This window comes from Apodemus sylvaticus, chromosome 10 (genome assembly GCF_947179515.1).
Source record: "Apodemus sylvaticus chromosome 10, mApoSyl1.1, whole genome shotgun sequence".
NCBI lineage: Eukaryota > Metazoa > Chordata > Mammalia > Rodentia > Muridae > Apodemus > Apodemus sylvaticus.
The window spans coordinates 45,551,814-45,579,555 of record NC_067481.1 but is presented as its reverse complement, the minus strand read 5'-3'; the positions used below and the strand labels follow the sequence as shown (position 1 = coordinate 45,579,555).

The 27,742-nt window shown below is 52.2% G+C and overlaps 4 protein-coding genes and 3 non-coding genes across 16 annotated transcripts; 1 reads left to right on the top strand and 6 right to left on the bottom strand.

Moving 5' to 3' along the window:
- Positions 1 to 695: 695 nt before the first annotated feature.
- On the bottom strand, positions 696 to 7,546 carry Traf4 (TNF receptor associated factor 4). The gene is made up of 7 exons (XM_052193969.1): positions 7,280 to 7,546; positions 4,355 to 4,406; positions 3,665 to 3,769; positions 3,431 to 3,592; positions 3,175 to 3,336; positions 2,933 to 3,088; positions 696 to 2,703 (listed from the first exon to the last, which is right to left on the bottom strand). The coding sequence occupies exons 1-7, from the start codon at positions 7,420 to 7,422 to the stop codon at positions 2,071 to 2,073; spliced, it is 1,413 nt and encodes a 470-aa protein (XP_052049929.1). The 5' UTR covers positions 7,423 to 7,546; the 3' UTR covers positions 696 to 2,070.
- Positions 7,547 to 8,082: 536 nt separating this feature from the next.
- Nek8 (NIMA related kinase 8) lies at positions 8,083 to 19,372 on the bottom strand. 7 transcript variants are annotated; one of them, XM_052194521.1, is made up of 16 exons: positions 19,084 to 19,363; positions 18,470 to 18,842; positions 15,238 to 15,443; positions 14,762 to 14,994; positions 14,444 to 14,575; positions 13,378 to 13,586; positions 13,163 to 13,242; positions 12,898 to 13,079; positions 12,657 to 12,807; positions 11,630 to 11,706; positions 11,245 to 11,362; positions 10,069 to 10,219; positions 9,690 to 9,856; positions 9,433 to 9,591; positions 9,134 to 9,292; positions 8,083 to 8,739 (listed from the first exon to the last, which is right to left on the bottom strand). In XM_052194521.1, the coding sequence occupies exons 2-16, from the start codon at positions 18,514 to 18,516 to the stop codon at positions 8,711 to 8,713; spliced, it is 2,100 nt and encodes a 699-aa protein (XP_052050481.1). In that variant the 5' UTR covers positions 18,517 to 18,842; positions 19,084 to 19,363; the 3' UTR covers positions 8,083 to 8,710. The 7 variants fall into 7 exon arrangements, with proteins under 7 accessions (XP_052050481.1, XP_052050485.1, XP_052050484.1 ...); XM_052194525.1 differs by having other exon boundaries at positions 8,083 to 8,736; positions 9,527 to 9,591; positions 18,470 to 19,372; XM_052194524.1 differs by having other exon boundaries at positions 9,527 to 9,591; positions 18,470 to 19,370.
- A 395-nt stretch (positions 19,373 to 19,767) lies between these two features.
- On the top strand, positions 19,768 to 22,385 carry Tlcd1 (TLC domain containing 1). Of its 4 annotated transcripts, XM_052194530.1 has the most exons (6): positions 19,768 to 20,166; positions 20,743 to 20,992; positions 21,297 to 21,379; positions 21,462 to 21,544; positions 21,844 to 21,998; positions 22,072 to 22,158. In XM_052194530.1, exons 2-6 carry the CDS (start codon positions 20,799 to 20,801, stop codon positions 22,130 to 22,132), a joined length of 576 nt encoding a protein of 191 aa, XP_052050490.1. In that variant the 5' UTR covers positions 19,768 to 20,166; positions 20,743 to 20,798; the 3' UTR covers positions 22,133 to 22,158. The 4 variants fall into 4 exon arrangements, with proteins under 4 accessions (XP_052050490.1, XP_052050487.1, XP_052050491.1 ...); XM_052194527.1 differs by having other exon boundaries at positions 19,816 to 20,166; positions 21,844 to 22,385; XM_052194531.1 differs by lacking the exon at positions 19,768 to 20,166 and adding an exon at positions 21,093 to 21,160 and having other exon boundaries at positions 20,617 to 20,992; positions 21,844 to 22,385.
- Positions 22,386 to 22,826: 441 nt separating this feature from the next.
- Positions 22,827 to 25,649, bottom strand: Rpl23a (ribosomal protein L23a). The gene is made up of 5 exons (XM_052194532.1): positions 25,573 to 25,649; positions 24,855 to 25,038; positions 23,332 to 23,508; positions 23,045 to 23,114; positions 22,827 to 22,896 (listed from the first exon to the last, which is right to left on the bottom strand). Exons 1-5 carry the CDS (start codon positions 25,595 to 25,597, stop codon positions 22,882 to 22,884), a joined length of 471 nt encoding a protein of 156 aa, XP_052050492.1. The 5' UTR covers positions 25,598 to 25,649; the 3' UTR covers positions 22,827 to 22,881.
- Positions 23,186 to 23,250, bottom strand: LOC127695658 (small nucleolar RNA SNORD42). The gene has a single exon (XR_007980033.1). It is a non-coding gene; the product is annotated as a small nucleolar RNA SNORD42 (small nucleolar RNA).
- On the bottom strand, positions 23,590 to 23,661 carry LOC127695677 (small nucleolar RNA Z17). Its single transcript, XR_007980047.1, has one exon. It is a non-coding gene; the product is annotated as a small nucleolar RNA Z17 (small nucleolar RNA).
- Positions 25,109 to 25,177, bottom strand: LOC127695657 (small nucleolar RNA SNORD42). Its single transcript, XR_007980032.1, has one exon. It is a non-coding gene; the product is annotated as a small nucleolar RNA SNORD42 (small nucleolar RNA).
- Positions 25,650 to 27,742: the final 2,093 nt, after the last annotated feature.

Genomic DNA, 27,742 nt, shown 5'->3' with positions numbered 1-27,742 from the left:
ATGTGAGGATTCTTTGATGGGAGGGTCAGGAAAAGCCAGTCAGATGTTCAGCTAGTCCCCTTCACTTGCCCATGCCCTTTCAAAGTGTTCTGCCTACCTCCCCTATGCCCAGCAAGCATCTGCACACGTGGCCTCAGTGCACCCAGTGTCAAGGAGGTGAGTCCAGCCGTCTACAGTATTACTGGACAGAGCTGAGTCCACTTCATGTTCTGGTGTGCCCTGAACTCTAATGCTATGATTACAGCTGGAATGAGGGACAGGCCACAGGGCCAGCCAAAGTGTGTCAATTGCAAGGTGTGATACCTTTCAGTCATGAAGTTGTCTTTATCAGCAGAGACACGTCAGCTTTAATCTAAGCTGTCCAGTTTCAGAAATTCTGTAAGTTTGACCCATTCCCTGCCAGCAGCAGGTTATGTTTACTGTTTTTATATAGTGGGAGAGTATTTTGGCTTTCTCAGCTAAGGTCCCGTGGTCACCCTGATGAGTGGATAGTGAAAATACCAGGCTATTGAGAGCTAAGCCAGTGACCTCTTGTGTTCCTAAAGGCCTTTTTCATTTCCCTCTACCTTTCAGCTGCCCTTACAGAAAGACACTCCATGTTAATTACCTCCTGTCATGATTACATTCCAAGACCAGTAGTTGAGAAGAATTCACTTTACCAAGTGTAGTTAATCCCACAAAGCTAAGTAACCTGCTGAAAGGAAGCCCAAATTTATTGCCAAAATTAATGGGAGCTATACACCTACTAGTGAAGAATTTAGGGTTTGAACATGTATGTAGTCGAGTCTGGCATGCACGGGGGGGGGGGGGGGGGGGGAACCCCACAGAAATCCAGGCCTTGCCCCAAACTAACTAAAGGAGTCAATTTGCTTCTGTTCTTAGTTGACTGGTAAAATGTATGCAGTCAAGAGACAACCATTCAGCATTGCACAAAAAGCAAATGAAATTACAGGTGAGAAAACCTGAAGTGTTTTGTGTATCTTGAAGGCCCCTTTTACTCCTGGAGTACAGACTAACATTCAGTCCTTACTCTGTCAGGCACATGCAGCCTCATTTACTCTAAGGGGGAAACGTTACTTCGCTTGACTCTTGCCCACTAGGCCTCAGGCTGTAAAGATTGCCTTGAAGTAAAAAACTGGATACACAACGCACACCTGTAGCACCCAGGCTGCTGGGTCAGTCAAGGGAAGATCTAGTCTTGTAGAATCAGCGAACTCCAGGATTTTTGATCTATCTCAAAAAGGTGGAGTGTAACTGAGGAAGACACCTGATGTTGATCTTTGGCCTACACACAGATATGTACTTGGTAATTACTGATACAGACAGACCAGGTAAGCAGAGCACTTGTCTTTGGTGAGGTACGGACTGGAGATGCCAGCTTAAGTGCTTACCGCACCTATCTATTGAGCCACCAGAGGGCAGGTGAGGCTTCCACTCAAAAAGTTTCCTGCAATTCCCATAACGTCCACCAGAGAGGAATGGCTGCAAGCAGAGCAGTTCACCCCCTCTCCTCCTGTTGGGCCCAGCCTCCCAGAGCCCTAAACTACTGGGAGTTGACAGGCTGGAATCAAGTTAATAAATACAATTCAGGATTTATTAAAAATCAGAGATCCCTGCTGTGCCCTCCTAGCACTAGAGAAATAAATAACCAGAGAGGGCAGCACTGGGTAAATGGAAAGAGAAGTTAATCTCAAGGCAGAGTCTTCTAACTACCCCTCCCTTGCCAATACCTCCCACCCCCACTATGGCTCTTGGGACATAGCACCTGAGCAGGCACCTCAGTCCAGGTAGAATGTGGCTGGCATCAAGGCATGTCTGCCCTGCCCAGGAGGGGAGACAGGCCCTGGGATCATGTTTCCAGCCCTTGATGACCCCGAGACTTGCTCCCCGCAGGGGCCAGGGCTGAAGCACCAACTGGAGGCACCTGAGGGGTAGGGATGGTGGTGGGAGAGAGTGGGCTAACAGCCCAGGCAAAAGAAGCTGAAAGGAGGTCCGGCCCCCAATCCAGTTTTAGCCAGTGCCTGAGATCCGGTCCCACCTCCCTTCCCACTTTAAGCCAAAAGGCTCTACTCAGCTGAGGATCTTCCGGGGCAGTTCGACAGAGGCACGGATGAAAACTGCATCATCCCGCACATAATTTCGCTTTCGGATGTCCTGGTGGGAAATGAATTTGGGGTAGCCAAAGCCCAGAGAACTCTCATCCAGGGAGCCTCGCCAAGTGCCAGGCTTCTGGAAGTTCTTCCAGTTTGGATCAGGGTGGAAGGTCTCAGTGACATGCTGCGGCTTAGCCAAACCTGGGTCACTCTGATCCAGCAGGGAGAAGGTGACCCGGCGGGCAAAGGGCCACTCAAGGAGATTGTCAAAAGCGCCTGGCAACACACGAATGTAGATGGAGAGATGTGTGCCCTCACCACTACCGTTGCCGTTAAGGAATGCAGACACCTGCAGCTTGTAGCCGTACTTGTGCGTATAGAAGGCTGGGCTGAAGCACTCCAGGTTAGGCTTGGCCTTGGCCTCTTGTAGCCGACGCCCATAGCTGCCAATCTTCCAGATGAGCACCCCATCACTGCCTATGGATAGCTCTTCCAGCTCTCTCCGCAGCTCCTGCAGCTCTTGCCGCTGCCGGCTCACCAGGGCGCACATCATAGCCAGGTGGGGCTTTACGCTCTCCTCCACGTGACGTCCCATTGCCAGCTTAGGGCACTGTTGGCAAAACCCACGGCCATGGGAGAAGGAAAAAGTTACCAAAAGAGGAAGGCCCAAGGGAGAGGAGAAACAGGAAGGGGTAGCAGGCACCCAGTTCCCAGAACAGGATGAGGGCAGAAGGGGCTGGGAATAAGCAGGACCCATCAAGGCCTCAACACTGGCAGCAACTGATGCTCCGGTAAGGACTGCAAAGGCTAAAGCGGCTGAGGAAGAAGGGGCCTCTCACCCTGTGCTTGCAGCCAGACTCTTTGAAAGGGCAGAGCACAAAGGCAGTGCTGCAGCTATCCTTCAGATGGGTGGGCAGGTCCTCCCGGGCCACAGTGCCCACTCCACATTGGTTGGGGCAGGGAACAGGCAGGCGTGGGCACTGGTACTGGTGGCTCTAGGACCAGAAATAGAAGCAGAGTGGTCAGTACCCTGACTCCCTGGTACCCAGTCTCACAGCCTACAGGTCAGCGAGGGCTTCACCTGGATGGTGTCATAAACGAACTCCTTGGTACAGTAGGCACAGGGCTGGGTGCGCTTGGGGCACTCAGATGTGGCATGCTGGGCCAGCAGTCGCCTCATCATGCGGGCTCCACACTTGTTCTCACAGTACACACTCTCTTGGGGGCACACACCTTCGTGACTCTGAGAAATCACCACAGGGTAAGTTAGGGCATGGGGTAAGCCTGGGCTCCCGCGTGCCTCACCTTCCCTCCACTGTCAACCTGGACCCATGTACCTCGTAGGCCTCCCCACTGAAGTCACAGCCACAAAATTCACACTTGAGGCGGCGCTTCGGGCAGTCGTGCTGCAGGTGGGCGGGCAGGTCACGCCGGCTCAGCTTAGCTGGGCAGCGATTCGGGCAGGGGACAACATTGAAGCTGCACGTGTTCAAGTGGCCCTGGTGGGACAGACGACATCAGTATCTGCCAAGTAAGGGTTGGTCCTAGCTCCGCAGCTGAGCCTGCCTCACCTGCAGATGGCGAAGGGGTCCGCTCCAGCGGCAGCCCTCCTCGCTATGGATGCAGCGTATAGCCAAGCCTAACACCTGGACCTCCAGTTCCGGGTCCGGGTAGATCTGTAGACAGAGAATGGAGGAGTCGGCAAAGATCAGAGCCTGCTGTAGTTGCTATCCACCCCAACCCTCAACTGAGCTGGCTATGCCTGTAAGCCAATAATAGCTTCTTGATCAAAGACCTCTCAGACTATATGTCTGTGCCCTAGGATGAAGGATATAGTAGACAGTATCTGACTTGGAACCTAGAGCCCCCAACATGGCTGCATATGAGCACGCCCCCTTCAGGGAAGCAGGCCATCAGCCTGCTCAGTTGTAAGGTAAACCCCCTTCTGCTTCCTTCCTCTTAGTGGAGGGGTCTTGGCCCCCAGCCACAGGAAGAGGAGGGAGCACTTTCTATGGGCACAGAGCAGCTCTGTGCACCCCTACAGGCTGGGCATTGTGCCTGCCCCCCAGGGCAAACACAGCCTTCGTTTGCACACTGGCCTGGTGGGAAAGAACAAGCTACCTTTGTGGGGGCACGAGATCATGAGGCTTGGGGTTGACACTGGCCTTGTGCCTACTGGCTGCCAAGAGCGCCAGCCCCCAGCAAGGGTGACAGCCTATATACTATGTACCTGGGCTTCCAACCTAGCAGTATGGACTCACCTTGGCATAGTCCAGAGGAAGCTGGTCCTCAGGGCATTTGAAGACTCCTTCACTGAAAGGAAAAAGACAGGGTGTCAAGGCTCCTCAAGCCCTGGGCCTCGCTGCCTCAGTAAGGGGAGCCTCCCTCCCTTGCCAGGCCCCCTCCTAGCTGCCACTGCTGAGACAAAGGGACATGCAGAAGTCAGAAGGGACCCACTTTTCAAGGGTACTAGACTGGGATACAAATGGTATCCCAGGTCCAGGGCAGACAGACACAGCTGCCTTGGGCAACACTTTCCCAACAGGTGGCAGCTGGCATCCCCTCCCCCCAGGATAGCAGCTGGACTTGAAAGAAACAGGCATCCTGCCACCCCCCTTTCCCCCAGAATGGTTTTCATTGGCTACTCTGAAAGCTGATGGGCGGGTATACAGGGATGGGCTTGGATTTAGTGCCAGGCCTAGAACCAAGGCTAAGGTCATCTTGAGGCCACTTTATGCTATCCCTTCTCATCTCTGAGGGTGTGTCTCCTAAAGGAGTGGGAAGGACCAGCAAGGCCCCTGGCCCTGTGTCCCTCTACCCCTCCCTCACACTCCCACCTGGCCTTCACAACTTGCCTCTGAGAAGGGTTAGAATGTCCCTATTCAGAAGATGGAGAGTGGAAAAAGCGAAAAACCAATCAGAGACTCCCTAGTGAAACAGCAACTGGGTATGTCTGTCTGTGGTAACTCAGGCTTTAACCACAGGCAAAGCTCCTGAAACTTGGTGACCCCAACACCTGCCAGCTGTCCTGTCTCCCTTCTCCCATCTCCACCCAGATATTAACACCCACAGAGCCTGGCGGCACGCTTCTTCCTGCCAGTATGCCCCAACTGACCCCAACAAGACCTGTCACACATGACTGCCATGGCTCAGGCAAGGCAAAGGCTCACCCAGCAAGACTGAAAGCCCCCAGGCTTGGCATTCCTGGCAGATCTGAGTCAGGTAGGCGGCAGGCAGGCAGGCAGGCAGGCCTCAAGGCGGAAGCAGAAACTGCGGGGCAGCCCTGTTGTAAAAGCCCTTTCCAGAGCCAGGGCAGTCCATATCCCAGAGGCCCAGGCCATCATAGTGCCTCCCCTTGGTCCCACACTACTGGCCATGTCCGTCATGCAAAGAACCCCACACTAGGCACTAAAGAAGTAAGCCTGCACCCACAGCAGCCTTCCTGGCTCTACCCGAGTGACAGCCAGCAGCAGCAGGAGTCGGGAAAGAGGGGTGGGCCAAGGGGGAGGGGGTCCACTTGGCTGCTTCTGGAATGTGCTGACCCAGTGGTTTTGAAGACAGCAAGGAGACTAAGGCAAGTCCCTAGGCTTCAGGCAGCAGCTAACTGCAGCTTGGGGCCCAGCCAGGACAAAAGGTTTGGCCAAGGCTATGGACAACCTAACTTGTAGGGTAGGGGTGATGGGGGTGGGGTGGGGTGGGGTGGGGGCCTGCTCAATCACCTCTTTCCTCCAGAAATCACTAAACACAACTCGATCATGGGGGAGGGGCGAAGGCAGAGGCAGCTCCAGGCTGAGCAGTGGAGGCCCAAGCCCAGGGGAGAAGACAGGATGGGGGGAGGGGGCAGTGGGAGAGGAAGAGGGGATTTCCGGGAGGAGGAGGGGCAGAAGCAGCCGCGAGGGGACTGAGAAGGAGGTGAAGGAGGGAAGAAGGCCTGACAGACCCCTCCTGGCCCCTTCCCCAAGGCAATAAGGGTGGGCCAGCTGGAGGAGGGGGCTGGCTCAGCTGGCCTCATCTGGAAACCAGAGGGCCAGGAAGGGAGCTGAGAAGACAATGGGCCCGTGTGTGTCTGTAGAGGAGTTAAGTGTGTACATTGCAGGGAGGAGGGCCAGAGGGAGGAAGGAGAAGAGGAGGGAGGAGGGGGCACCAGAGCAGCTTGAGCAGGAGCATATGTGAGAGCAGGAGCCCGCGGCTGCTAGGAACAAAAAAAAAAAAAAAACAAAACACAAAGGGCCTGCTGAGATTTCCGCCAGCCAGGAGCTTCGGAAGACAGTGGGGACGAAGCACTGAGGCAGAAGTCCCACGTTGCTTTCCCTGCCAGTTCCCCTCGCAGGACCGCGGCGGACCTAGCCTTCCTTGTGCTCTAGAGCACGACCTCCACGGACGTTGAAGCTCCCCGACCTCCCCTCCAACATGCAGCCTTCAGTGGCAGGAGACTCTAGACCGCCCAGGGTACCCAGGAATGTGACCGATGCCTGAGCGGCAAGGCAGGACCTGGATCCTGAGGGGGCACGGGGCATTCAGTGCCAACCGGGGTGGCCAGTGTACCAACCATCCATTGTACTCAAGACCCCAAGGGAAGGTTCCCAGTTAAGAGGCGGGGAGGGCTGCGGGTCACAGTCCAACCTCTACTGCTTGGCCACACGCAGTCCGGGCTGGATTCCCAGCTAAGACTTGAATCGTGTGACCCTGGGCAAATCGCAGCCTTTTTTTGAATCTCTGTGAAATGGGAGAACAATAGCGCCCGCTCTCTCAAACGTCAGAGATGAAAAGAAGAGGTTGGACAGGTGAAAACTCCAAGAGGCTAAGTGCCACGCGGGAGAGGGAGGCTTTGTCCTTCCCTTCCCTAAAGGATTCAAAGTTCAAGACTGTGGCTGCTCCAGCTCTCAGGTGGGGGGGAAGGGCCGGCCACGGGTCAGGAAGGGCGTCTTTCCCTTCGCCAGAGCGTGGGGAGGTAGTTTTTCCTACCTGGAGCTGGGCAGGTAGGACCCGAGACCCTACGCTTGGGTGCGTAAGGTCCTCCCCAGGGCCCTGACGTCACTGCCGCCCCTTGACATCATGGTGGGCACTCCTGAGGTCACCGGGCGGCCTCGCAGACAAAGGCGCGACGAGTCTCCGGCCCGAGCCCGTCCCCAAGCACTACCCTCACCCCTTGCACCGCTGGCCGAGGCCCACCGCCCGGGTCGCACCTGAGAAACTCCTGCAGGCAGGTGTCGCAGAAGCGGTGGCCACAAGTAGACACCTGCACAGGCTCGCGCATGGGCTTCCCGCACAGTGGGCACAGCAGCCGCCGCTTGGGCTTCTCCAGGAACTTGTAGTCGAAGCCGGGCATGGCGGGCTGGCGGCGGGCACGGGCGAGCGGGGCCGGGCACGCGGCGGCCCCACAGCCCGCGCCTCGCTCGGGCCGCGTTTCCCCGCTGCGGGCGGCGCCGACTGGCGGCCGAGATCGGCCCGGGTCCGCAACCCCGCCCGCCGGAAGAGGGGGCGGAGCCGCGTCCCCATGGTCCTAGAGCCCGCCCGCGTGCCCCGCCCACCCCACAACCCCTTAGAATGCAGTCGCGCTCCGGAACTCTACCCTGGCTTCGAAAGTTAAGGCAGGAGTCTCTTTCCCGATGGAACTGCGAGTGTGGCTGAGATTCTTCCAGAAGCGGGTCCCCTTACGTTATGACGGTGCCTATCAGATCGCACCACAAAGACTTGACTCTTTAGAAGCCACCTTAGGTCTCCTGCGCCACGCGCCGCTCAGGGACCCGCGGCCCTAGCTTCCAGGTGCTAGGCAGCGAAGCCTGGCAACAGGATCCCAGTAAATCCGGCTGGAGCAAGGAAACTGGGCTGGGCGCTGGGCCAACGGAACCTCGGCCCCAGCCTCAGGCCTCTGGCTGCGCCCACATTCCTCCTGGCCGCTGCCCTGCAACCACAGTCGAGCCCAACCCAGTCTTGGGGTGTCTAGCGGCCAGTTCCACCCACCCCTGAAGAGACCATAAGCCAAGCAAGCATTTGATATTTTTATTGGTGCTACTTTGAAACCTTTGAGAAATTGGTCGGGATTGGCCTGCTACCTTTCTCCCCAGTCTAGGTCTGAGGAATGGCCTGGGGTGAGGACAACCTTCAGCAGTATCTCCTCAGCAAACAAAAAATAGCTCCAGCACACTCTCGCTGAGAGGGGGGAGGGGTGCCCTCTCAGGGGTTGTGCAAACCCTTGCCTCAGGATAAGACGGAAAAGGGGACTCCCTCCAACCTATCAGCTGCAAGCTAAACAGTGATTAGGCTAGCCTAATGGCCAGTCCAAACAAGCCCTGACTTGCCCTATTCCAAAGCATTGCAGCAGTCTCCAAGAAGACACTGTCAGTGACTTCCTTTCTAACTGGGCTGGGGTGGTTGGGAGAAGGCACATTTTTTTGCAAAGGCCATCCTCAGTTGACTCCTGCCAGACTGGAGCCTACAGATATTTAGTGAGATAAGGAGTTTGGGAACGGGGACTTGGGGGAACAGAGTAGACTTCGCTGTCCTTTCTACCCCATTGATGACACAATCCAGGACGCTGAAAACAGTCACTCCTCCTGGGGCACCTGCATTTTTTCAGAACACTCAGAGGTGGTATCTTGAATCGTCCTGTTGCCTCAGGGGGGCACTGGCTCATCTGTGACTGCTGGAGAGTATCAAAGAGAAACTACTGCAGCCTCTCTGGAGGCCATGCCTACAGCAAGCCTCAGCCCCTTTGATTCATTGGGCCCTGGAGCCAGAACCCTCCTGCCAGGCCAGAAAGGGGAGTTTTCATATCAACTGGATCCAGGGAGGATTAGAAGCAAGAATTCACATGAGCCGTGAAGAGTCATAGAGGGAGCCCTCAATCGTTCCGGCAGGAGGCGCAGCACCTTACAAAGGTCCCTTCCCCATTCCCACAGGTTCTGCTTTCATTTCCTGGGGCCAGAAGATTGCTTTGGATGGGTAATTTGGGTTATAACTATGGAAGATGGAGCAGGGAGGAGAGGGGAGCTGGGTTCACACTAGTGGTGTGGGTAAGATAGGAAAAGAAAACTCACATCGAACAGCCAGAAGAGTGTTCCCATGGCAACAGGACACTGAAGTCACCGTGTATGGATGAGTCTCACCCAGCTGCACTGGCCTAGGGAGCCCAGCATCCTCATCCTTCCTGCCCAGTCGACCTCGAGCTCCTTTGCCCCAAGAATACACTTCCCCCTCTGCCAAGAATTCAAAAGAGTAGGGCATAAGCTAAACAAGCAGCTGAACACTGGACAGCAAGAGCAATTCCACAAGGGAGGCACCGAGTATGACCCACCAAATTCCTGCCGTGGTCCACCCTCATCCTGCCCACCCTCACCTGCCCCAACGGCTACAGTGAAGGCATCCCCACAGGCCACCATCACCATCTTGATGCCCTCTAGGCCTTGGACCCGACAGGGTGCCCTGCTGACCCGGCGGGAACTGGTGCCCAATTGCCCATGTTGATTGCTGCCAAAAGTATAGCAGTCCCCGGAAGCTGTGGAGACGGAAGACAAGGAAGGAAAGGGCAGTTGAACAGAAGTCTGGAGGACAGGTGAGTCCCCTGGAGGCTGCCTATGTCCGGGTCCTACTCACCAGTCACAGCAGCTGAGTGGGCAGTACCAAGGTCCACCCACAGCAGGGGCTCCTGGTCCAGAGGTGCAGAGCCCAGGGCTGTGAAACTCAGGGCTTCCTCCACATGCTGATTCAGGGGAACTGGCTCCCCGTCCAGGGAGAGGTGGTCCAAGCCCAGCTTGTTGAACCTAAGGGTGGAGCCAGAAGTTTGTATCCTTGGCCTGCCTTTCTCCCACTGCAGGGAGTCTCTGAAGGGATTGCTAGGATCTATAGCTCCAGGAGACAAATCCTAAGGCTCTGAACCTTGGAAAGAGGAAGGCAATAAGGACTGAAATACTGTGCATCCAAGGATGCTAGGCAGGGAGACAGGCCTGGCTGGCACTTTGACGTTTCTACTCACCTGTTGCTTCCACACGCCAGGACCCTGCCTAGTGAGGTGAGGATCATAGAAGAGTCAATACCACAGACAACTCTCTGAGCTTCCTGTCCTGGGGCCACAGGCACTTGCTGAGGGCAGTTATGGGACTCCCTGGTGCCTAGTCCCAGCCTACCTACAAAACAAAACAAAACAAAACGGGATTAGTTTGAACTTCAGAGGTGGTAATGCCAGAGTGAAACAAGATGGCCCAGGCTATTCTCAGCCTGAAGCGCTTTTCCTAGGCCTCACTGCTGGTCAGTCACTTAAAACCCGGCTCATGGGGGCTAGAGAGATGGCTCCATGGGTAAGAGCACTGCCTGCTCTTCCGAAGGTCCTAAATTCAATTCCCAGCAGCCACATGGTGGCTCACAGCCATTTGTAATGGGATCTAAGACAGCTACAGTGTACTTACATATAATAAATAAATAAACCTGCTCATAATTCCAACAGCAGCTGGGTGTGATGGGTGTGATGCAGCACACATCTCATCAACCACAGCACAGCACTCAGGATGCTGACACAGAAGGCCACGCATGTGAGGCAAGAGTGACTTCCAGGCTAACTGAAGCTTTAAAAAAAAAAAGTTAAAAACAACAACAACAAAAAAAAAAAAACCAAAAAGCAAGACACCAAGTTGCTGGTGAAATACCCCCCCCCATCTCATAAAAATGAAAGACCCTATTCAGATGCCACCCGCCTTCCTTCCCAGGTTGACAACTGCCCCCTTTAAAAATTCCACAGTGTTAATCATGGCTATAGCCATGGTGTTGTCTAGATTTCCCCGTAACACACACACTTTACACTTGAGTCCACTAGGACAGGAACCCATCTATGACATCACCAGCTTCAGTACCTAGCCAGGTGGGTTAGGGGAACAGGTCACTGAGACAGCATGTACTCACGGTGTGTAAAGTCTGATTCCTAGCACTGCAAGAAAAGATAAGCACATCCCAGGTGGGAACACCCATTCATCTTATCTGAGCACTAATAAAGTGTGAAATAATGGTTCGTCCAATGAATGACTAGTATTCGAGAAAAAAATAAAGAGGAAGGAAAGAATGGGCCACGGAGAGGAAGACAGGCAGGCAAGACAAGGAGCAAAGCATGATGGTGAGACCTGTGGGGGACACAAGGGCAGGGGCTGGGCAGCGGGCTTACCACCATCTCCTCGGCCCCAGGCAAATAACTCTCCATCTGTGGACAGGGCCAGCACATGAGAAGCCCCACAGGCCACCTGCACCATCTCGTAGCCCAGCAGGGCTTCTACAATGGTGGGCTAGAGAGAGAGAGAAAAGTGAAGGACTTGCCCTCTGCCATGGTCTGAGCCCCTTCCCCTGCAAGCCGGAAGGTGGAGGCTGCAAATTCGCGGAAGGTAACTGTCTCTTTAACTCCAACCACAGGCACTGCAAGCACAGCGCTCAGACACAGCAACAGGTGGGAAGCCTCTGGGGAAGTTTCCTGTTCTTCCCCTGATCTAACCCGGAGCAGGTGCAGCCTGGGACCTAGAGCTTACTTCCCCTCTCCAAGGTAGCGGAACACCCACCTGGCTGATGTCAGTCAGGTTGCCGTGACCTAAACACCCGTTGCTGCCACTGCCGAATGTCATGATAATGCCTCGGTCTAGGGAGGAGAGCAGTAAGATGGGAGAGAAAGAGGGCATTTTGGGTAGTGTGGTTCACTTATAGGGTGGAGGGAGTAGATAAAACTGGGAGCGGATGTCTGCTCTGGTGGCACCAGTATGCTACTGAAGCTACTCAGTTGAGGGAGAATTGCAAGTTGAACAGGTCAAGCTTAGGGAAACACTGCCTCAAAGCAAATTAAAACAAAGCCTGGTGTGGTGGTGTACGTCTTTAATCCCAGCACTTGGGAGGCAGAAGCAGGTGGATCTCTAAAGCAGACCAAAACTACTGCCCGGCAAGACCTTGTCTTTTTTTTTTTTTAATTTTTATTTATATGAGTACACTGTCACTGTCTTCAGACACACCAGAAGAGGGCATCGGATCCCATTACAGGTGGTTGTGAGCCACCATGTGGTTGCTGGGAATTGAACTCAGGACCTCTGGAAGAGCAGTTGGTGCTCTTAACCACTGAGCCATCTCTCCAGCCCCTTGTCTTTAAAAAAAAAAAAAAAAAAAAAAAAAAAAAAAAAAAAAAGCTTGAGATTGTTGTAACTCAGTAGTAGAAAGCTTGCCCATCATGTACAAGGTCCTATGTTCAAACTCCAGTATTGGGGTAGGGGAATGGGGGTGGGGGTGGGGAATGCCCACACTGAAATATTGAAAAGGGGCTGACGGACAGCATGGGGGGAGACATGGGTGGTTCCTTATCGCGTGGAATATTGAACTAGTGAGAGCTTTATTGTTCCCATCTCTCAAATGGGGATAACTATAGCACGTTTACTGCCAGGCTTACTGTGCCAGGAAAAGGCGCTGAAGTCAGCAAATCGCTGCCACTACTAGATAGAAAGGGTAAATTTTTAGAAGAAATATTGACCAATTTGCGATGAGAGAGAGCGTTTGCACCTTCTGGCTTCCTCCTGCCGGTACAGAGCACTCCCCGGACCAGCTTACCTGTCAAGCAAGCGGTGAACAGGTCCCCGCAGGCCACATGTTTGATGGTCACACCTGACTGGCCCTCCAGGAAACGAGAGACGAACTGGGGCTGAGGCAGCTCCACCGCCCCCGGAAGGAGTGTACCGCCTCCAGCTCCCAGGGGTGGGGCCTGCAGAGGAGCGGGTCACGCCTAAGGACCCCCAACTCCACATCTGGGCTCCTACCCTCACCAGTCCAAGGCCAGTGCCAACTTGCTCACCTCCCACAGAATGAGGCGGCCAGAGCGTGTAACGCCAGCCTTCTGCGTGCGCCCTGCGGCCACCTGCACCACCTCCGTGTTGAGCATTGGCAACCTCAGGGGACTGCTAAGGCCACCACCCCATGCATAAACGGAAGACAGTGGTGGCGGGATGGCAGGTCTCACCGGTCCCCGGGGAACACCTGTGAGGACAGAGTTTGAGGCCAGTTAAACTAGTGCAAATGGGAGCGAGGCCACGGGCTCCAGCTGCTGGTCCTGAACTCACCCCTGCATCGGGCACTGGTGGCCCTGCTCCCTGTGCTGCCAGAGGCCATAGGTGGTCCTGAGGTCAGGGATTTTTCTGCCCTGCGGAACACAGAGGGGCCTCAGGACAAGGGCTGTCTCTGACAGTCCTACGTTGACTACACAAAATGAACTTAGCCCTAAACCTCCTACGTCCTCACTGGTGCCCGCCCCCAGGACCCAGCTCCCTGCACAGGCCTCCGCATGCGCACGCTGCCCACATCGGTGTGGATGTTGAGTAGGGCCCGGATGCAGAGGGGCTGCGCCATGATGTGGCTGAGGGGTGGCCGCTGTGCAGGCTCCAGGCTGAGCAGACTCAGGACCAGCTGGCGTAGCTCAGGGCTGTACCGGTCAGAGATGGGTGCAAAGGTGCCACTCATGATCTTCAGCACCAGGGCTGGCAAGTTCTGTGGAGCACAAGTGAGGACGGCCAAGGTGCTGGGTTGGGCTCCTCCTCCTCCTCTTCTTTTTTAAAGATTTTATTATTATATGAAACTACACTGTAGCTGTCTTCAGACCCACCAGAAGAGGGCGTCAGATCTCATTACAGATGATTGTGAGTCACCATGTGGTTGCTGGGATTTGAACTCAGGACCTTCTCTCCAGCTGTAGTATTCCCCCCCCCCCCCCCCCCCCGCCCCTATGATAGAATAAAAACAGGTCTACCCTCAGGTCACTGCAGTCTCATTAGAAAAGGCAGAAAAGGTGGGGGGTGGGTCTGGAGAGATGGTTCAGCAGTTTAGAGCACTGGCTGCTTTTCTAGAGGTCCTGACTTCAATTCCCAGCAACATCGTGACTCAAAACCAACCATAAAGTTGTGATCTAACGCCCTCTTCTGGCCTGTGGGGGGGTACATGCAGATAGAGCACTAAAATACATTAAAAAAAAAAAAAAACAAACAGAATGGTAGGAGAGCCTGACAATGCTTTGAAAACTTCCTAGTCTGATACAGAGGTTTCAGCTATGTCCTTAGAAATGCCAGGGGCTTTAAGAAACCCCAGGCTTGCTCTTGGGAATGTCTGTAATCTCACGGAAGAGTCAGGGACCACATCCATACCCTCAGGAATTCTCAGGCTAAAGCAGGACTCAAGCCTTTGCATAGGCTGAACTGAGCAAGATCTCGAGAGACCCTGGCCCAGGGTAACCCACCATCAGGTATAGAGATGGACATGACTCAGCCAACCGCAAGAGAAGGAACACAGAAGTGGTCAGAGCCATGGCAAAGGAGCTAGAGTTCCCATCCGTTAGTAGTGCTGGTACTCACCGCAGCCTCGAAGGCCCTCTTGAGGCTGGCCAGCTCATACAAGACACAGCCCAGAGCCCAGATGTCACTCTTCTGGTTGTAGGGCTTGCCCTCACACAGCTCAGGGGAGATGTAGCATGGAGTACCCACCACCTGTAGGAGGAAGCCTGTATTACAGCCCTGGGAACAGAGGAACAAAGGCTCTGGCAGAGCATCTCAAAGCAAGCCCTGGGGCTTCCTCTTCAGGACCATATAGACAGGGCCTGGGGGAGGAGGAAGGGCAGGAAGGTAGGGCAAGCCTCAGCTACCAGGACCCCAGTGTCCCCTGCACGCAGGCACCGTGTAGGCCTTGCTCTTGCTGCTGAGGATCTTAGAGATGCCAAAGTCACCGATCTTGACGACCATGCGGTGCTTGTCAAGAAGAATGTTCTGGGTCTTGAGGTCCCGATGCAGGATGAGGTGTGTGTGCACGTGATGTAGTGCGAGCAGGATCTGCACAAAGAAGTGAAGGATGGTCTCCTCCTCCAGCAGGGAGTTGCAGCGCTTCTGGATGAACTCTGCCAGGGTGCCACCTGTGGCCCAGAGAACTCTGTGAGGACTAGGACTTTACCACAATGGGAACAAGCCACTGCTTTTATGGAACAGGACACAAGAAGCAGAGAGGGCAAGGAACCTGTCATGGCCACACAAGCCAAGCAGGGCCACAACTCTGTCCTCCTGGCCTCCAGCCAAGGCTATTCTGGAGGCAAGGCACCTAATGGTGTCCGGCTCTCCTGGAGGGGGAAGGCCCCGTAGGCCGAGGCAAAGCCTCCTACCTGGCGCATACTCCATGGCGATCATGAGGGCCTTGTCCTCCAGGAAGTTCTCGTAGTACTCGATGACGTTGGGGTGGTTGAGCAGCTTCAGCACCTGGCACTCGTTCTGCGCCGCCTGCCTCTCTTCCTTGGTCATCTGTTCCACAGGGATGTGCTTGATAATCACCAGCTTCTGGTCAGCCTTTCGGAGGCACAGGTGCACGATCCTAGGAACACAGAGCAGCGAGCGGGCGCCAGCTGAGCGTCCAGTCACACATTAGGGCAGCCCGGGGCGCATTGTCATTAGACGACGAAGCTGGGCATAGTGGAGGGTAAAGAGGATATGGAGTGCAAGGCCCTGGCTGTCTCAAGAACAACACGGTCTGGAGCGCGGCTCTGCATCCAATTCAGTAGGCTAGAAACTCCTGTGACTCCAGCTTCAAAGGATCTGATGACCTTTTCTGGCCTCCATAGGTGGCATTCACTCACAACACCCAAAATTAAAATAATAAATATAAATCTTGGGCTGCAGAGATGGCTCAGCAGCCAAGAGCACTCTTCCACAGAACCTGGGTTTGATTCCCACTTCCAGTTTCAGAAGCCCCAACATTCTCTTCTGGCCTCCACAGATACATAAAATAAAAACAAATGTTTTAAAAAGGAAAAACAGTTTAAACCTCCCTGTGACCTATGTAAAACTAGGAATTTTACTTTTTTAAAAAATGTGTTTTTCAGCCGGGCAGTGGTGGTGCCTGCCTTTAATCCCAGCACTTGGAAGGCAGAGGCAGGTGGATTTCTGAGTTTGAGGCCAGCCTGGTCTGCAGAGTAAGTTCCAGGACAGCCAGGGCTGCACAGAGAAACTCTGTCTTGAAAAATCAAAATAAAACAACAACAACAACAACAATGTGTTCTACATATATAAACCTGTACAATGCATTCATAAACAGTTTGCTTTGTTTTGGTTTTTTGAAACATTTATTTGCTGGATGGTGGTGGCACACGCCTGTAATCCCAGCACTCTGGGAGGCAGAGGCAGGCAGATTTCTGAGTTCAAGGCCAGCTTGGTCTACAGAGTGAGTTCCAGGACATCCAGGGCTACACAGAGAAACCCTGTCTCAAAAAACAAAAACAAAAACAAAACAAAACAAAACACAACAAAAAAAAAACCAAATCCAAAAAACCCCATTTATTTTATATGCATAAATGTTTAGTCGGCATGCATCTTTGTGCCCCAGGAAGCCAGAGAAGGGTATTGGATATTGGATCCCCTGGAACTGGAGTGTCCTGTGGTTATGAACCGCAGAGTGGATCCTTGGAACAGAACTTGGTCACCTGCAAGAACAAGTGCTCTAACCACCTAACCATCTTTCCAGCTCCTGGTATCAGGATTTTGAAATAATAGAGTGTCTCTACATAGCAAGGGATGACCTTGAAAACTCAGTGTTCTCAGATTGGCCTTAAATTCCCTAACTCCAGCTTTCTATTTCCAGGTTTCTGAAAGTCTTTTCTAAGTAGAGGTCTGTGCAAAGAACTCAAACTTCAGCACTGTCAATAATTTAGCTGCCTCTGGCAATGACAAGAATATCTTACTTAAAAAATGTCCCCTGGGGGAGGGAGGGCAGGAGAGATGGCTCAGTGGTTAAGGTCCTGAGTTCAAATCCCAGCAACCACATGGTGGCTCACAACCATCTGGAATGAGATCTGATGCCCTCTTCTGGTGTGTCTAAAGACAGCTACAGTGTACTTACATATAATAAATAAATAAATCTTTTTAAAAAAGATGTCCCCTGGAGGCTAGAGCCATGGCTCAGTGGTTAGAGCACTGGCCGCTCTTCTAGAGGACCCAGGCTCAACTCCCAGCACCAACATGGCAGCTCACAACTGTCTGTAACTCCAGTTCCAGATCTTCTGACACTCTCACTGACATACATGTATGCAAAACATTAATGGGCATAAAAATAAAGCTAAAAAAAATTGTCCCCTAGCCTTCTAAAACAGTCCCTTTCACTGCCTTCACTAGCTCTAACCTATACACAGCAGCCACAAGGACACTTAGCTGTGTTTTCTTTTCTGAGCAGGCTCTCAAATCCAGGGCCCTCTACTCCTGAGCCCCAGCCTGAGAAAGTCCATGTACCATGGGTCATGTTAGACCACTCTCTTGCTTTGTTTGTTTTCAGAGACACACTCTCAGAGCCTAGGCTGACCTTGAACTTGCTATGAAGCATATTTATTTAGCCAAGACCTTGAACTTCCTATCTGTAAGCTTCTACCTCCAGCACCCCTGGGAGATTCCAGGTATGGACCACCATACCCCATTCAGTTTTCAAATTCTTCCCTGGTTTGTGGTGTAGCTCTGTGATACTGTGAATTCAACCCCTAGCACAAACAAGAACAAAACCCTTTGCCTTTATATTTTAAACCAACTCAACCTCTTATTCCAGTTTACAGGATCATAATCTGGTCCCCTGCCCTCCGTGACAACCACATTCCTTACCTTGTTTACTATATCCCGACTACACAAGTCTTTTTCTCAGTTTCTTGAATGTTATAACATTTTTCCCATGTGAGGATCTTTGCAGATGCTATTTTATTTGCCAGAAGGACTCTGCCCAGTCCTCATTTCTTCAAATCTTTTGTTTTGTTGCTGTTGCTAGTGTTGTTTTGTCAAGACAGAATTTCTTAGTGTAGCCCTGGCTGTCCTGGAACTTGCTCTGTAGACCAGCTGGCCTCAAACTTTTGCCTGCCTCTGCCTCCCAAGTGCTGGAATTAAAGGTGTGTGCTACCATGCCCGGCTCATTTCTTCAAGTCTCGACCTTCCTTCCACCTCACCTGGACTCCTTAAGGTCCTGCTGTTGATAACTACTCAAACTACACTAACTGTTTTAACAATATCTTGTTTGTTTGAATCAACTTCCTATGGGCTATGTTCGTAATGGGGAAGTACCTCGCCTGTTTTGGTCATAACTGTAAACTCCGGGCAGTCTGACCTGTGCAGCTCACGCTCATTATCAAGCAAAGAATAACCCATCTACAGGGAACAACTATCTACCAAGGGCACGAGCAGGTCTGGTGGGCGTGGTTTGGCTGTGGGCGGGGCCCTCCCGCCTAGACCTAAGGACCGGATGCCTGGGCGGGGCATCCCGTAGTGGTGCTCTCGCTTCGGGGCGGAGCCAACAGGGCCATGATTTCTTGGTGAGAATTGGGGCTTATTTTCTTACTCCCTTCGCATTTCCTCCCCAGCGCCCTGGCTCACCCGAAGGCACCTCTTCCCACCACTCGGATCCGCTCGTACTTCTCCATCTCATTTCTCAGTTACGCTTCTGGAATCCCCGTGCGGCGCGTGCGCGGACCCTCCCATCCGGGAGCTCCTCCTTCTAGCTGTAAAACTTTTGCTGGGCGGAGCCGGCGAAACGGGGGCGTCTCTTGAGTCCCGCGTCTTTCACCGACTATAAACTCAACCTGGAGGCTAAGTCGTGTTTCCCCAACGAAGGATCAGGGAAAAGTCATTCTGGGTTTCTTGACGAGTCCCTCAGTGCTCAGAACCGTACCAGTCCAGTCACTTTGCACACGCGTGACTTAGGCATGGATAGTTAGACTGGAGCGATGAGGCGCCCACTTATGTTGCCCTGCAAAAACAAGATTGTCCCTCCAAAAGTCTAATGCGAGTGAAGCGGAGATCGATACAGTCCCAGCTGTTCAGGAGGAGTTAGCACTACTTCAGAAAGATAAAGGGATTCCTTGATTGGCACGTAAAGGATAAACCACCAAAACCGAACCGAGAGCCCGCTGTGTGGGGCGGTGAGCAGGGTTGTTTGGTATTTGCCGAGGGAGGGAACGGGAAAACCCCAGTTGGACAAACTGATTCACCTGAACAGTACGTGACGTGGTCTCTCGGTTGTAACAACCACTGAGCACCGTGCTCTCGGCTTCTCAGAACCCGCACGAAACGCCGCCGTAGGGGACTCGGTCCTTTACTCAAAACTTCTAGCGTCATGGTGGTGGTGGTGGGGGGGAACCAGAGAGAGGGTTCTACGTTTCTGTCCAGAAATAGTGGGCTGGTTAGTATCGCTGGTAGGGTTTCAACCAGGATGAATTAAATCCTGACTTCTTCAGGACGCCTGCATTTCTAAGGGAGTTATAAAATGCAGTATTCAGGAGGTGGTCCTTAGCTAACGTTCCTATTTCAGAATGGGCGAGGACAGCCAGAGAAAGGGTGTTTTATTTTTTGTCCCCGCCCCGCCCCAAGCTAGCCTACGTGGAACGACCGGAGGGAACCTGCGGTCGCTGGCTCAGGCCGGAGTCGGCTGGTGAACAGGCTTCCCAGTTAGCAAAGAGGGAGTGCAGGGGGGTAAAATGCTATCACTTAGTAACCGAATGGGCCTTGAGTGACCCTGGAGACCCATGGGAGTTAATGTGTAATCCTGGAACCATCAGGGAAGGCAGCAAACACCCAAAAGGCTTAGGTGCCTGGATGTCTGAGCTTGGGTTTCTGTTCCCCCGTTCCCTCATGAAACACCGTTCTCCTAGTCCCCATTTTGCCCGCGTTGTCCACTCCCACCCCCCAAAAGCACACACTCCTTCACTCCTGCACCGCCTCTGGGCTGCTCCTTTTCATCCGGTCTGGTGATCCCGCCCGGCAAAACAACTGCCTTACTCTCGAGTGAAGGCGGGCTTGGATGCCGCATCACAGTGAGGACAGACTGACACCTAGTGGCCAGAAGCCGCAACTACTCCAGGCCGCTGCCCTGGAGAGAGGGTCACCCCAGCTGTCTGGGCAAATCCGCAGCCTTCCCCGCCCCAGCCTCCAAGGAGCCAGAGGAGGGTTGGGACTGTCTGAGGGAGGACTGTGACAACCGCTATGCTCCAGGAGCCCAAGAATGGTGGGGAGGAGCGTGGTGATGGTGGGTGACTCAACAGTTCCTAAGCACACTCGTGCGGAGCGCGGGAGAGGTAGGTAAACACGTCGATCCCCGTCCAAGCGAGGAATCGGGTCTGGGCGGAGCCATGGTCCGAGGCGGCGCTCCTGAGCCCCCAGGATCAGCGTTTAGCAGCAACGGCTGTGTGATGGTCCCGCCCAGCTCTGCCCTGAAAAGAGTTGGGAGAGGAGCGTTCTCGCAGTACCCGCCCAGGGTTTAGAAACCAGTGGCGGCGGAGAAAGTTGGGAAGTGGGCTAGTGGGGCCGTGCGCACGAGGGCGGCCGAGGACGCCTTCGGATGTCGGGAGGCGCCAGACAGGGGTGCCTTAGCAGCGATGACGGGGTCAGCCCCTTCGCGCTCGAAGTCGGCGGGATCCGGGCGGGGCCCTGGGGGACACCGGGCTCGCGCCCTCCTCGCGGCAGAGGCGCCCGAGGGGCGGGGGCAGGCAGCGGGGCGGGGCGGGGGCGCGGGCGGCAGGGGCGGGCAGAGGCCTCTCCGGGAGCGCGGGGAGGAGCGAAGGGGCCTTGAGGGCTCCGCGAAACTGTGGGGCTGGCGGCCCGCGGCAGAAACGATCGTGGCGCGCTGGCCAGAGACGGAACGGTGTTCCCAGAACTGCCGGACGAGACGGCTTAAAGGGCGGACAGACAGACGGCAGGGAGGGCCAGCATGCCCCTACTGTTGCACCCCGCCTGGCCGCTGCTCCTGGGCGCCACGCTGACCTTCCGGGCACTCCGGCGCGTGCTCTGTCGCCTGCCCCTGCCTGCACACGTGCAAACCGACCCCCTGCGCACCTGGCGTTGGCACAATCTACTCGTCTCCTTCACCCACTCCATTGTATCGGGAATCTGGGCACTGCTGTGGTGAGTGAACAAGCCGGGGTAATGAGATGGCCGTGGGATCTTTTGCGGGGTGCTCGGACTGGGTTCCCTGTTGCTATTCCCATCACTCTCGGGTGAACAGACGCCAAGGATCTCACCTGATTCCGTTTGGAAAACTACCCAACCAAGAACGGCTGTGGGAAACCCAAGGTACCTGGGCTTTGGCCAAGTCCCTCCTTACTCTCCAATCAGCCAATAGTAGGCGCCCAGAGCGCCCTGGGACTGGCAAGACTGTTGGGGGAGGCGAGGGTCCTCTGGGAGGCTACATCCCTTTTCTCTATTCCAGCATATGGCAAACCCCTGAAATGCTGGTGGAGATTGAAACGGCATGGTCGGTCTCTGGCTATTTGCTTGTTTGCTTCTCTGCAGGTAGGTTATGCCCCAAAGGTTAAGATTAGGTTGGAAGATAATTTAAAGTGTTCAGTCTTCTCTTCCCCTGCCTCTCCACTAGGATACTTTATCCATGACACAGTGGACATCGTGGTTAGCAGGCAGACTCGAGCTTCTTGGGAATACCTTGTTCATCATGTCATGGTAAGGGAGAACCCAGCGAAATGATGCAGGCAAAATCTTCACAACCACTTGAGCCAGGGAGGGAAGCCATCTTAACCCAGCAGTGTCTGCCTGGCTTTTAAGTTGCCTAAGACTCTCAATGTTTAAACTCCTTCTGGGGCCAGCAGAGTGCCTTTGGCTTAACCTTTATCTATCTAGGAATGTCATACAGAGTTAAACCCTAGTGGACAAAGTCTAAGACCTAGTGAATAAGGAAATCTTAGTAGTCACACTTGGCATTCACCTGTTTCAAGTGCCCTTGTTCTGTCACTTGCCCCTAGGCTATGGGCGCCTTCTTCTCCGGTATCTTTTGGAAAAGATTTGTTGGTGGTGGCGTCTTAACACTACTGGTGGAGGTCAGCAACATCTTCCTCACCTTAAGGATGATGATGAAGATAAACAATGCCCAGGATCTCCTCCTCTACAAGGTCAACAAGTATGTCAACTTGGTCATGTACTTCCTCTTCCGGCTGGCCCCCCAGGCCTACCTCACCAAGTTCTTCCTACAGTATGCGGGCCAGAGGACCCTGGGGACATTCTTGTTGGCCATCCTCCTCATGCTGGACGTGATGATCCTCATCTACTTTTCTCGCCTCCTCCGCTCTGACTTCTGCCCTGAACGTGCACCCAGCCGCCAACAAAAAGACAAATTCTTGACTGAGTGAGAAAGTAGAGCCCGGACGTGTGACAGAGACAGAAGGCACAGCCAACAGCTTTGTAACCTTAACTAGGACTCTGTCTGCCCCAAGCTTGGGTGTATTCTGGGGCCAGCCTTGCCACCTTAAGCTTACACCCACACTATTGAAAACACTAATGAAAGCTCTCTGAAGTCCTGTTCTTGGGCAAGGGTTGAGGGAAGCAGACCAACCGGTTGGGCATGGTAAATGGGTGAGGACAAGACACCGTCCAAAAGCCAACCAGCCCATAGCGCCCTGAAATGGATGCTGACAATTCTAAAATAACCCCTCTGCTCTTCCAACCTCTAGTATTGGTTTCACAACAACTTCTTCCAAGGAAGGAACTCTTGTAAAACTGAGCCTGTGATGGAGGCATGTCCCAGGACAACTAACACCCATCTAATAAATGACCCTGGTACTGAGCTCTAGCCATGGGCTGCATCACAGCGTGTCCCATCGGGTTAAGCACATCAAGTCTTCACTGCTCAGAGCTGGGAAAGCCCTGGGTTTGACCCCAGCACCCACCCTGTTACCAAATCATGGCCTTGTCCCCAGCCCAACCAGAAAGCGACAAACGACAAGCAGCATTATTTATGGTGAAAAAAAAATGTGTATATTTAGAATTAGCCATCTGGACTCAGTTTAGATGATCCCAATCTGAAAAACAAAACAAAAAAGGGAACTAAATTACTGGAGCTGAACTCCTTGATAAATGAAGTGAGCTGGGGGGACAGAAGGGGAGTTTGTTTGAGCTAGTAGTCAGATTTTGATGCAGATGCAGCATCTAAAAAGAAATGATGCTTACCTTGTTGGCAACATCTAGAGCATCATAATCAGGAGCCAAGCGAACATACGCCTTCTTCTCTCCGTCAGGCCTATGTGGAGAAGGAAGCCTCAGAGGAAGCTCACAGTCCCACCCCTTCCCAAATCCCTCCCATAGTCCTCTGGGCATCAGTGGTTCCTTTGTTGGTGTCATTCTTTTCCAAACATTGAGTTTTCCATCACCTGCACAGAGGGGCGACTCACCATGAAGCCATGGTGTGCTTAAGGAATACCACACAAGCTTTCTGGCCTCTGCTTGGTCCCACTCACCTTATTAGGGTGTTGACTTTGGCCACGTCAATGTCATAGAGTTTCTTCACGGCCTGTTTGATCTGGTGCTTGTTGGCCTTGACATCCACAATGAACACAAGCGTGTTGTTGTCCTCTATCTTCTTCATGGCTGACTCGGTGGTCAGGGGGAATTTGATGATAGCATAGTGGTCAAGCCTAGAGATGAAAATGGAGTTAGCTGCTTTGGCGCCAGTATTCAACACATCATTTCCTTTAGAACAAGACTAAGAAAGAATAGGTGCATCAGACAATAGGATCAAAATCATCTCTATCAGACTTTGGTCGCTTAATAATGTCATCACATGCACCTGAACCACAAGGGGCACAATTTCCCCTTCAGAGCCCAATCCTTTATGTTCTCTTGACTGAAGAATCAAGGTTGACTCATGCATTTATCCAATGTCATTCCACATTTACAATTTATTATGAGGCCAGAACAAAGAGAAAATGGTGCTCAACTGCTCGGTCAGCTACACTCCAGAACTATTTGTTGAGACAGGGACTCACAGCACAGCACAAGCTAGCCTGAAATCCACGAGCCACTTTCTCACCTACACACCCTCGCTTCTGGTTTGAGACAAGGTCTCAAAGACGACCTTTGACTTCAGCTCCTCTAGCCTCCATTTCCCTGCTTTATAGGATACCCACCAAACATGGCTAGAACCAACAGCAACTCTAAAGTTGGCCCTGAGCAGTTGGGAGACAACTTTCCCTTGAGATTCTGAAAAGCCAAGTCTTTCTTATTCGTGTTTGGCAAGTACTTGTCCCCACAGACACAACACTTTTCAGTAAGCACAGTCATTCTCTCAAATGTCCTTTGAGTAGTGTTAGAATTCGGGTCAATTAAGTGTCTTTCTATCTGGGCAGTGGTGCATGCCTTTAATCCCAGCACTTGGGAGGCAGAGACAGGTGGATTTCTTGAGTTTGAGGCCAGCCTGGTCTACAAAGTGAGATCCAGGACAGTCAGGACTACACAGAGAAACCCTGCCTTGGAGCAGGGGAGCGTCTTTCAGCTGGAGATGGCTCAGTGTTAAGAGCACCAACTGCTCTTCCAGAGGTCCTGAGTTCAATTCCCAGCAACTACAAGGTAGCTCATAACCAACTATAATGGGATCTGATGCCCTCTTCTGGTGTGTTTGAAGACAGCTCAGTGTACTCATGTAAATAAAAAGTAATTTTTTTTAAGAAAGTGTTTCATAGCGCCATTGGTAAGGGCATCACTCCCCAATGCGACAATTTAGTCAACAACACAATTTAGTCAACAACACATTCATGTGTTCCAACAAGTGCCACGTCTCTTGGAACCAAGGTAAGCAACATCTCTTTTAAGTCAACTTTCAAACATGGATTACACATAAGTAATTAGCTTAAAAAGACTTCACGCTTCCACCACAGCAGCTCCTTAGACAATTATGCGTTTTATAAGGGAAGCTATTGGGTGGGTAGTAAATTAGGAACACTCATGTCCTACTACATGCTGGTGGTAAAGGGTCAGTACTGACTTGTTTCTCCTGGGCGCACTCTTTCGGGGGTATTTTGGCTGCCTCCGGAGCCGCAGGGTCTTGGGCCGCCGGAAGGTGGGTGACGTTCGGATCTTCTTCTTTTTGTGGCTGTGGACGCCTTTTAACACTGCTTTCTTAGCTTTCAAGGCCTTCGCTTTGGCTTCGGCTTTGGGAGGGGCAGGAGCTGGAAGAGGGACACAAAATTAAAGTGTGGCATCCATAAAGTGATCCCTTCCGGCTGACCCTGTCAGCACGTGCATCAGTGGTTCCTTTGAAGACATCACAAGTCTCAGGAGGCTTTAAGTTTTTTCCATCATATGCACGATACTGCAGGCAAAGATAATTAACCCGTTGTAACGCCAAGTTGGTGCGTATAACCCCATTTAACGTATAAAAAGGGCGAACATGGACTACTCTGAATCCCTTATAGGTTTGGAGACACGGAGCGCCACCCTGTGGATGTTAAATAGCTTCCCAAAGTCAAGTGCTTGGCTATTAAGTGGCGGGCGAGGCCGGCCGGGTTGCCTTGTCAATCCCCTTCACTGGAACCAGCCCATGCGGCTTGGCCCACGCGGTCCTCTTACCCGGCAATGGAGCCTAATCGCGACAGAAGCTACAGAACAAGCCCCCCATGGCTTAGCCGAGCATTCGTCTTCCCCGTGAGTTTGCTGTACGGGTATCCAAGGCCGACCTGACACGTTCCCATAACGCGACATACCTTCCTTCTTCGCTTTCGGCGCCATCTTGGCGAAAAGGATGGCCCAGCCTAATTCCCATGAGCTTATAGAATGAAGTCTCATAAAAGTCTCGCGATAGCTTACACACAGCACTGATTGGATAAACAATAGTATGAGGCTTCCTGGGAGTTGTAGTTCCATTTAATTCCCTAGTGCTGGAGACAAAGCTTGCACCACCTTTCCCTTCTAAAGGCCTTAAGGCTTTTTGGGAATTGTAGGGTTTTGGTTTTTTTTTTTTTGTTTCGTTTAGTTTGGTTTTCCGACTCTGGGTTTTTCTTAGGAACTGTAGGTTTTGTGGGGTTTTGTTTCTTTTTTTGTTTGTTTGTTTGGTTTGGGGTTTGGTTTTTTTTTTTTTTTTTTTTTTTGGTTTTTCAAGACAGGGTTACTCTGTGTAGCCCTGGCTGCCCTGGACCTCACCCTGTAGACCAGGCTGGCTTCGAACTCAGAAAACCAATCCGCCTCCCAAATCCTGGGATTAAAAGCATGTGCCACCACTACCCAACTGTAGGTTTTGTGTTTTGTTTTGTTCTGTTTGTTTTGTTTTGTTTCGTTTGAATTTCTACTCAAGACAGGGTTTCTCTTTGTAATAGTTCTGGCTGTCTTGGAACTCAACTCTGAAGAACAAATTGGCTTTGAACTCACAGAGATCTACCTACCTCTGACTCCTGAATGCTTGGCTTAAAGGCCTGTGCCAACACTACATGGCTGAGTTGTAATTTTTAAATGATACATGTTTATTCCCCTAGGTCTAAAACAGTGGGTGGCTATAAAATCTGGTGGTTGTGTTATGGTCCTTACAGTTCTTGAGCATTTTCCAGCCTTAGGGAAGAGGTTTGCGGTGTCAGAAGCCAATAACACTACCAACTGGGAAGAATACAGTTTAAGGGGTTAGAAGAACTTAAGATCACGTACTTCTCTTTCAGCAGACCTGGAATTCCCAACAGCCATACCTCTGTGAACACCTCTACTTAATGTGCACATGCCCGCACACTAACATAAAGGGTTTTTAGGCCTAATGTGGATTGTACACCTTTATCCCCAGCAGTTCAAGCCCTGGCTGGTCTACATAGCAAGTTCCAGGATAGCCAAAGCTACATAGACAGATCCTATTCCAAAAACAAAACAAACGAACAAAAACAAAACCCATGGAAAATAATTTAATTAAGATTTGTAGCCAGGTTTGGTGACACGCCTTTAATCTCAGCATGAGAAAACATGCAGTCAGATCTCTGTGAGTTCAAGGTCAGCCTGATCTACATGGCAAGTTACAGGTTAGTCAGGTATATGTAGTGAGACCAGTCTCAAAAAATAGATAGACAGACAGACATATAAATGATAGAAGCCCTTTGTAGGCCACACCTATAATCCCAGCACTCAGGAGACAAGAAGATTGACACAAAACCAAGGCCAGCCTGTGCTACACAGTAAATTCCAGGCCAGCCAGTACTACATAGTGAGGCTGCCACAAACAGATAAACAAAATACAAACAATGCAGTCTGCCTCACTAGTAGAGATGAAGCAAAGCTGTGCAATGCTAGGACAGACAGGATTTTCTCTAACGTGTGCATATGACACCTGTAGAAAATTGAGGTTGCAGAGCTGAATTTGATGTAGTTATTACTACAGTGATTTTGTTAGCCTCACAGTGATTTGGTGGCAACAAAAAAATCCAGTGTGAGATGGGAAAGAAATCCAGAAGAGCTACAAAAGAGCTACAAACACACACACACACAGAGAGAGAGAGAGAGAGAGAGAGAGAGAGAGATTGAGAGAGAGGAGGAGGGAGGGGGGGAGAGTTTTCCAAATAAATTTTAAAGAAAAAAATTTTTGGCAGTGGTGGTGCATGCCTTTAATCCCAGCACTTGGGAGGCAGAGGCAGGAGATTTCTGAATTCAAGGCCAGCTTGGTCTACAGAGTGAGTTCCAGAACACCAGGGCTATACAGAGAAACCCTGTCTTGAAAAACAAAAACAAAATTAAATTGTGGAGGACCAGACAGTGGTGAAGTACACCTTTAATCCTAGCACTGGGAGGCAGAGGCAGGCAAATCTCTGTTAGTTTGAGGCCATCCTGATCTACAAAGCAAGTTCCAGGACAGCCAGGGGTATACAGAGAGAAACCATATCAACAACAACAAAAAGATTTTTTTTT

What these genes read in the sequence shown, in the direction of transcription:
- Traf4 (XM_052193969.1), bottom strand. Translation starts at nt 7,422, where the DNA reads ATGCCCGGCTTCGACTACAAGTTCCTGGAGAAGCCCAAGCGGCGGCTG. An exon ending in TGCCTGCAGGAGTTTCTCAG is followed by an intron (nt 4,407 to 7,279) that starts GTGCGACCCGGG and finishes TTTTCCTTTCAG; the next exon opens with TGAAGGAGTCTTCAAATGCC. An exon ending in GACCCCTTCGCCATCTGCAG is followed by an intron (nt 3,593 to 3,664) that starts GTGAGGCAGGCT and finishes CTGTCCCACCAG; the next exon opens with GGCCACTTGAACACGTGCAG.
- Nek8 (XM_052194520.1), bottom strand. Translation starts at nt 18,516, where the DNA reads ATGGAGAAGTACGAGCGGATCCGAGTGGTGGGAAGAGGTGCCTTCGG. An exon ending in CGCCATGGAGTATGCGCCAG is followed by an intron (nt 14,995 to 15,237) that starts GTAGGAGGCTTT and finishes TCTGGGCCACAG; the next exon opens with GTGGCACCCTGGCAGAGTTC. An exon ending in GCAAGAGCAAGGCCTACACG is followed by an intron (nt 14,576 to 14,761) that starts GTGCCTGCGTGC and finishes TTCCTCCTACAG; the next exon opens with GTGGTGGGTACTCCATGCTA.
- Tlcd1 (XM_052194527.1), top strand. Translation starts at nt 20,799, where the DNA reads ATGCCCCTACTGTTGCACCCCGCCTGGCCGCTGCTCCTGGGCGCCACG. An exon ending in GGAATCTGGGCACTGCTGTG is followed by an intron (nt 20,993 to 21,296) that starts GTGAGTGAACAA and finishes TCTCTATTCCAG; the next exon opens with CATATGGCAAACCCCTGAAA. An exon ending in ACCTTGTTCATCATGTCATG is followed by an intron (nt 21,545 to 21,843) that starts GTAAGGGAGAAC and finishes ACTTGCCCCTAG; the next exon opens with GCTATGGGCGCCTTCTTCTC.
- Rpl23a (XM_052194532.1), bottom strand. Translation starts at nt 25,597, where the DNA reads ATGGCGCCGAAAGCGAAGAAGGAAG. An exon ending in GCCGAAAGCGAAGAAGGAAG is followed by an intron (nt 25,039 to 25,572) that starts GTATGTCGCGTT and finishes TCCCTCTTCCAG; the next exon opens with CTCCTGCCCCTCCCAAAGCC. An exon ending in AAAGTCAACACCCTAATAAG is followed by an intron (nt 23,115 to 23,331) that starts GTGAGTGGGACC and finishes TTCTCCACATAG; the next exon opens with GCCTGACGGAGAGAAGAAGG.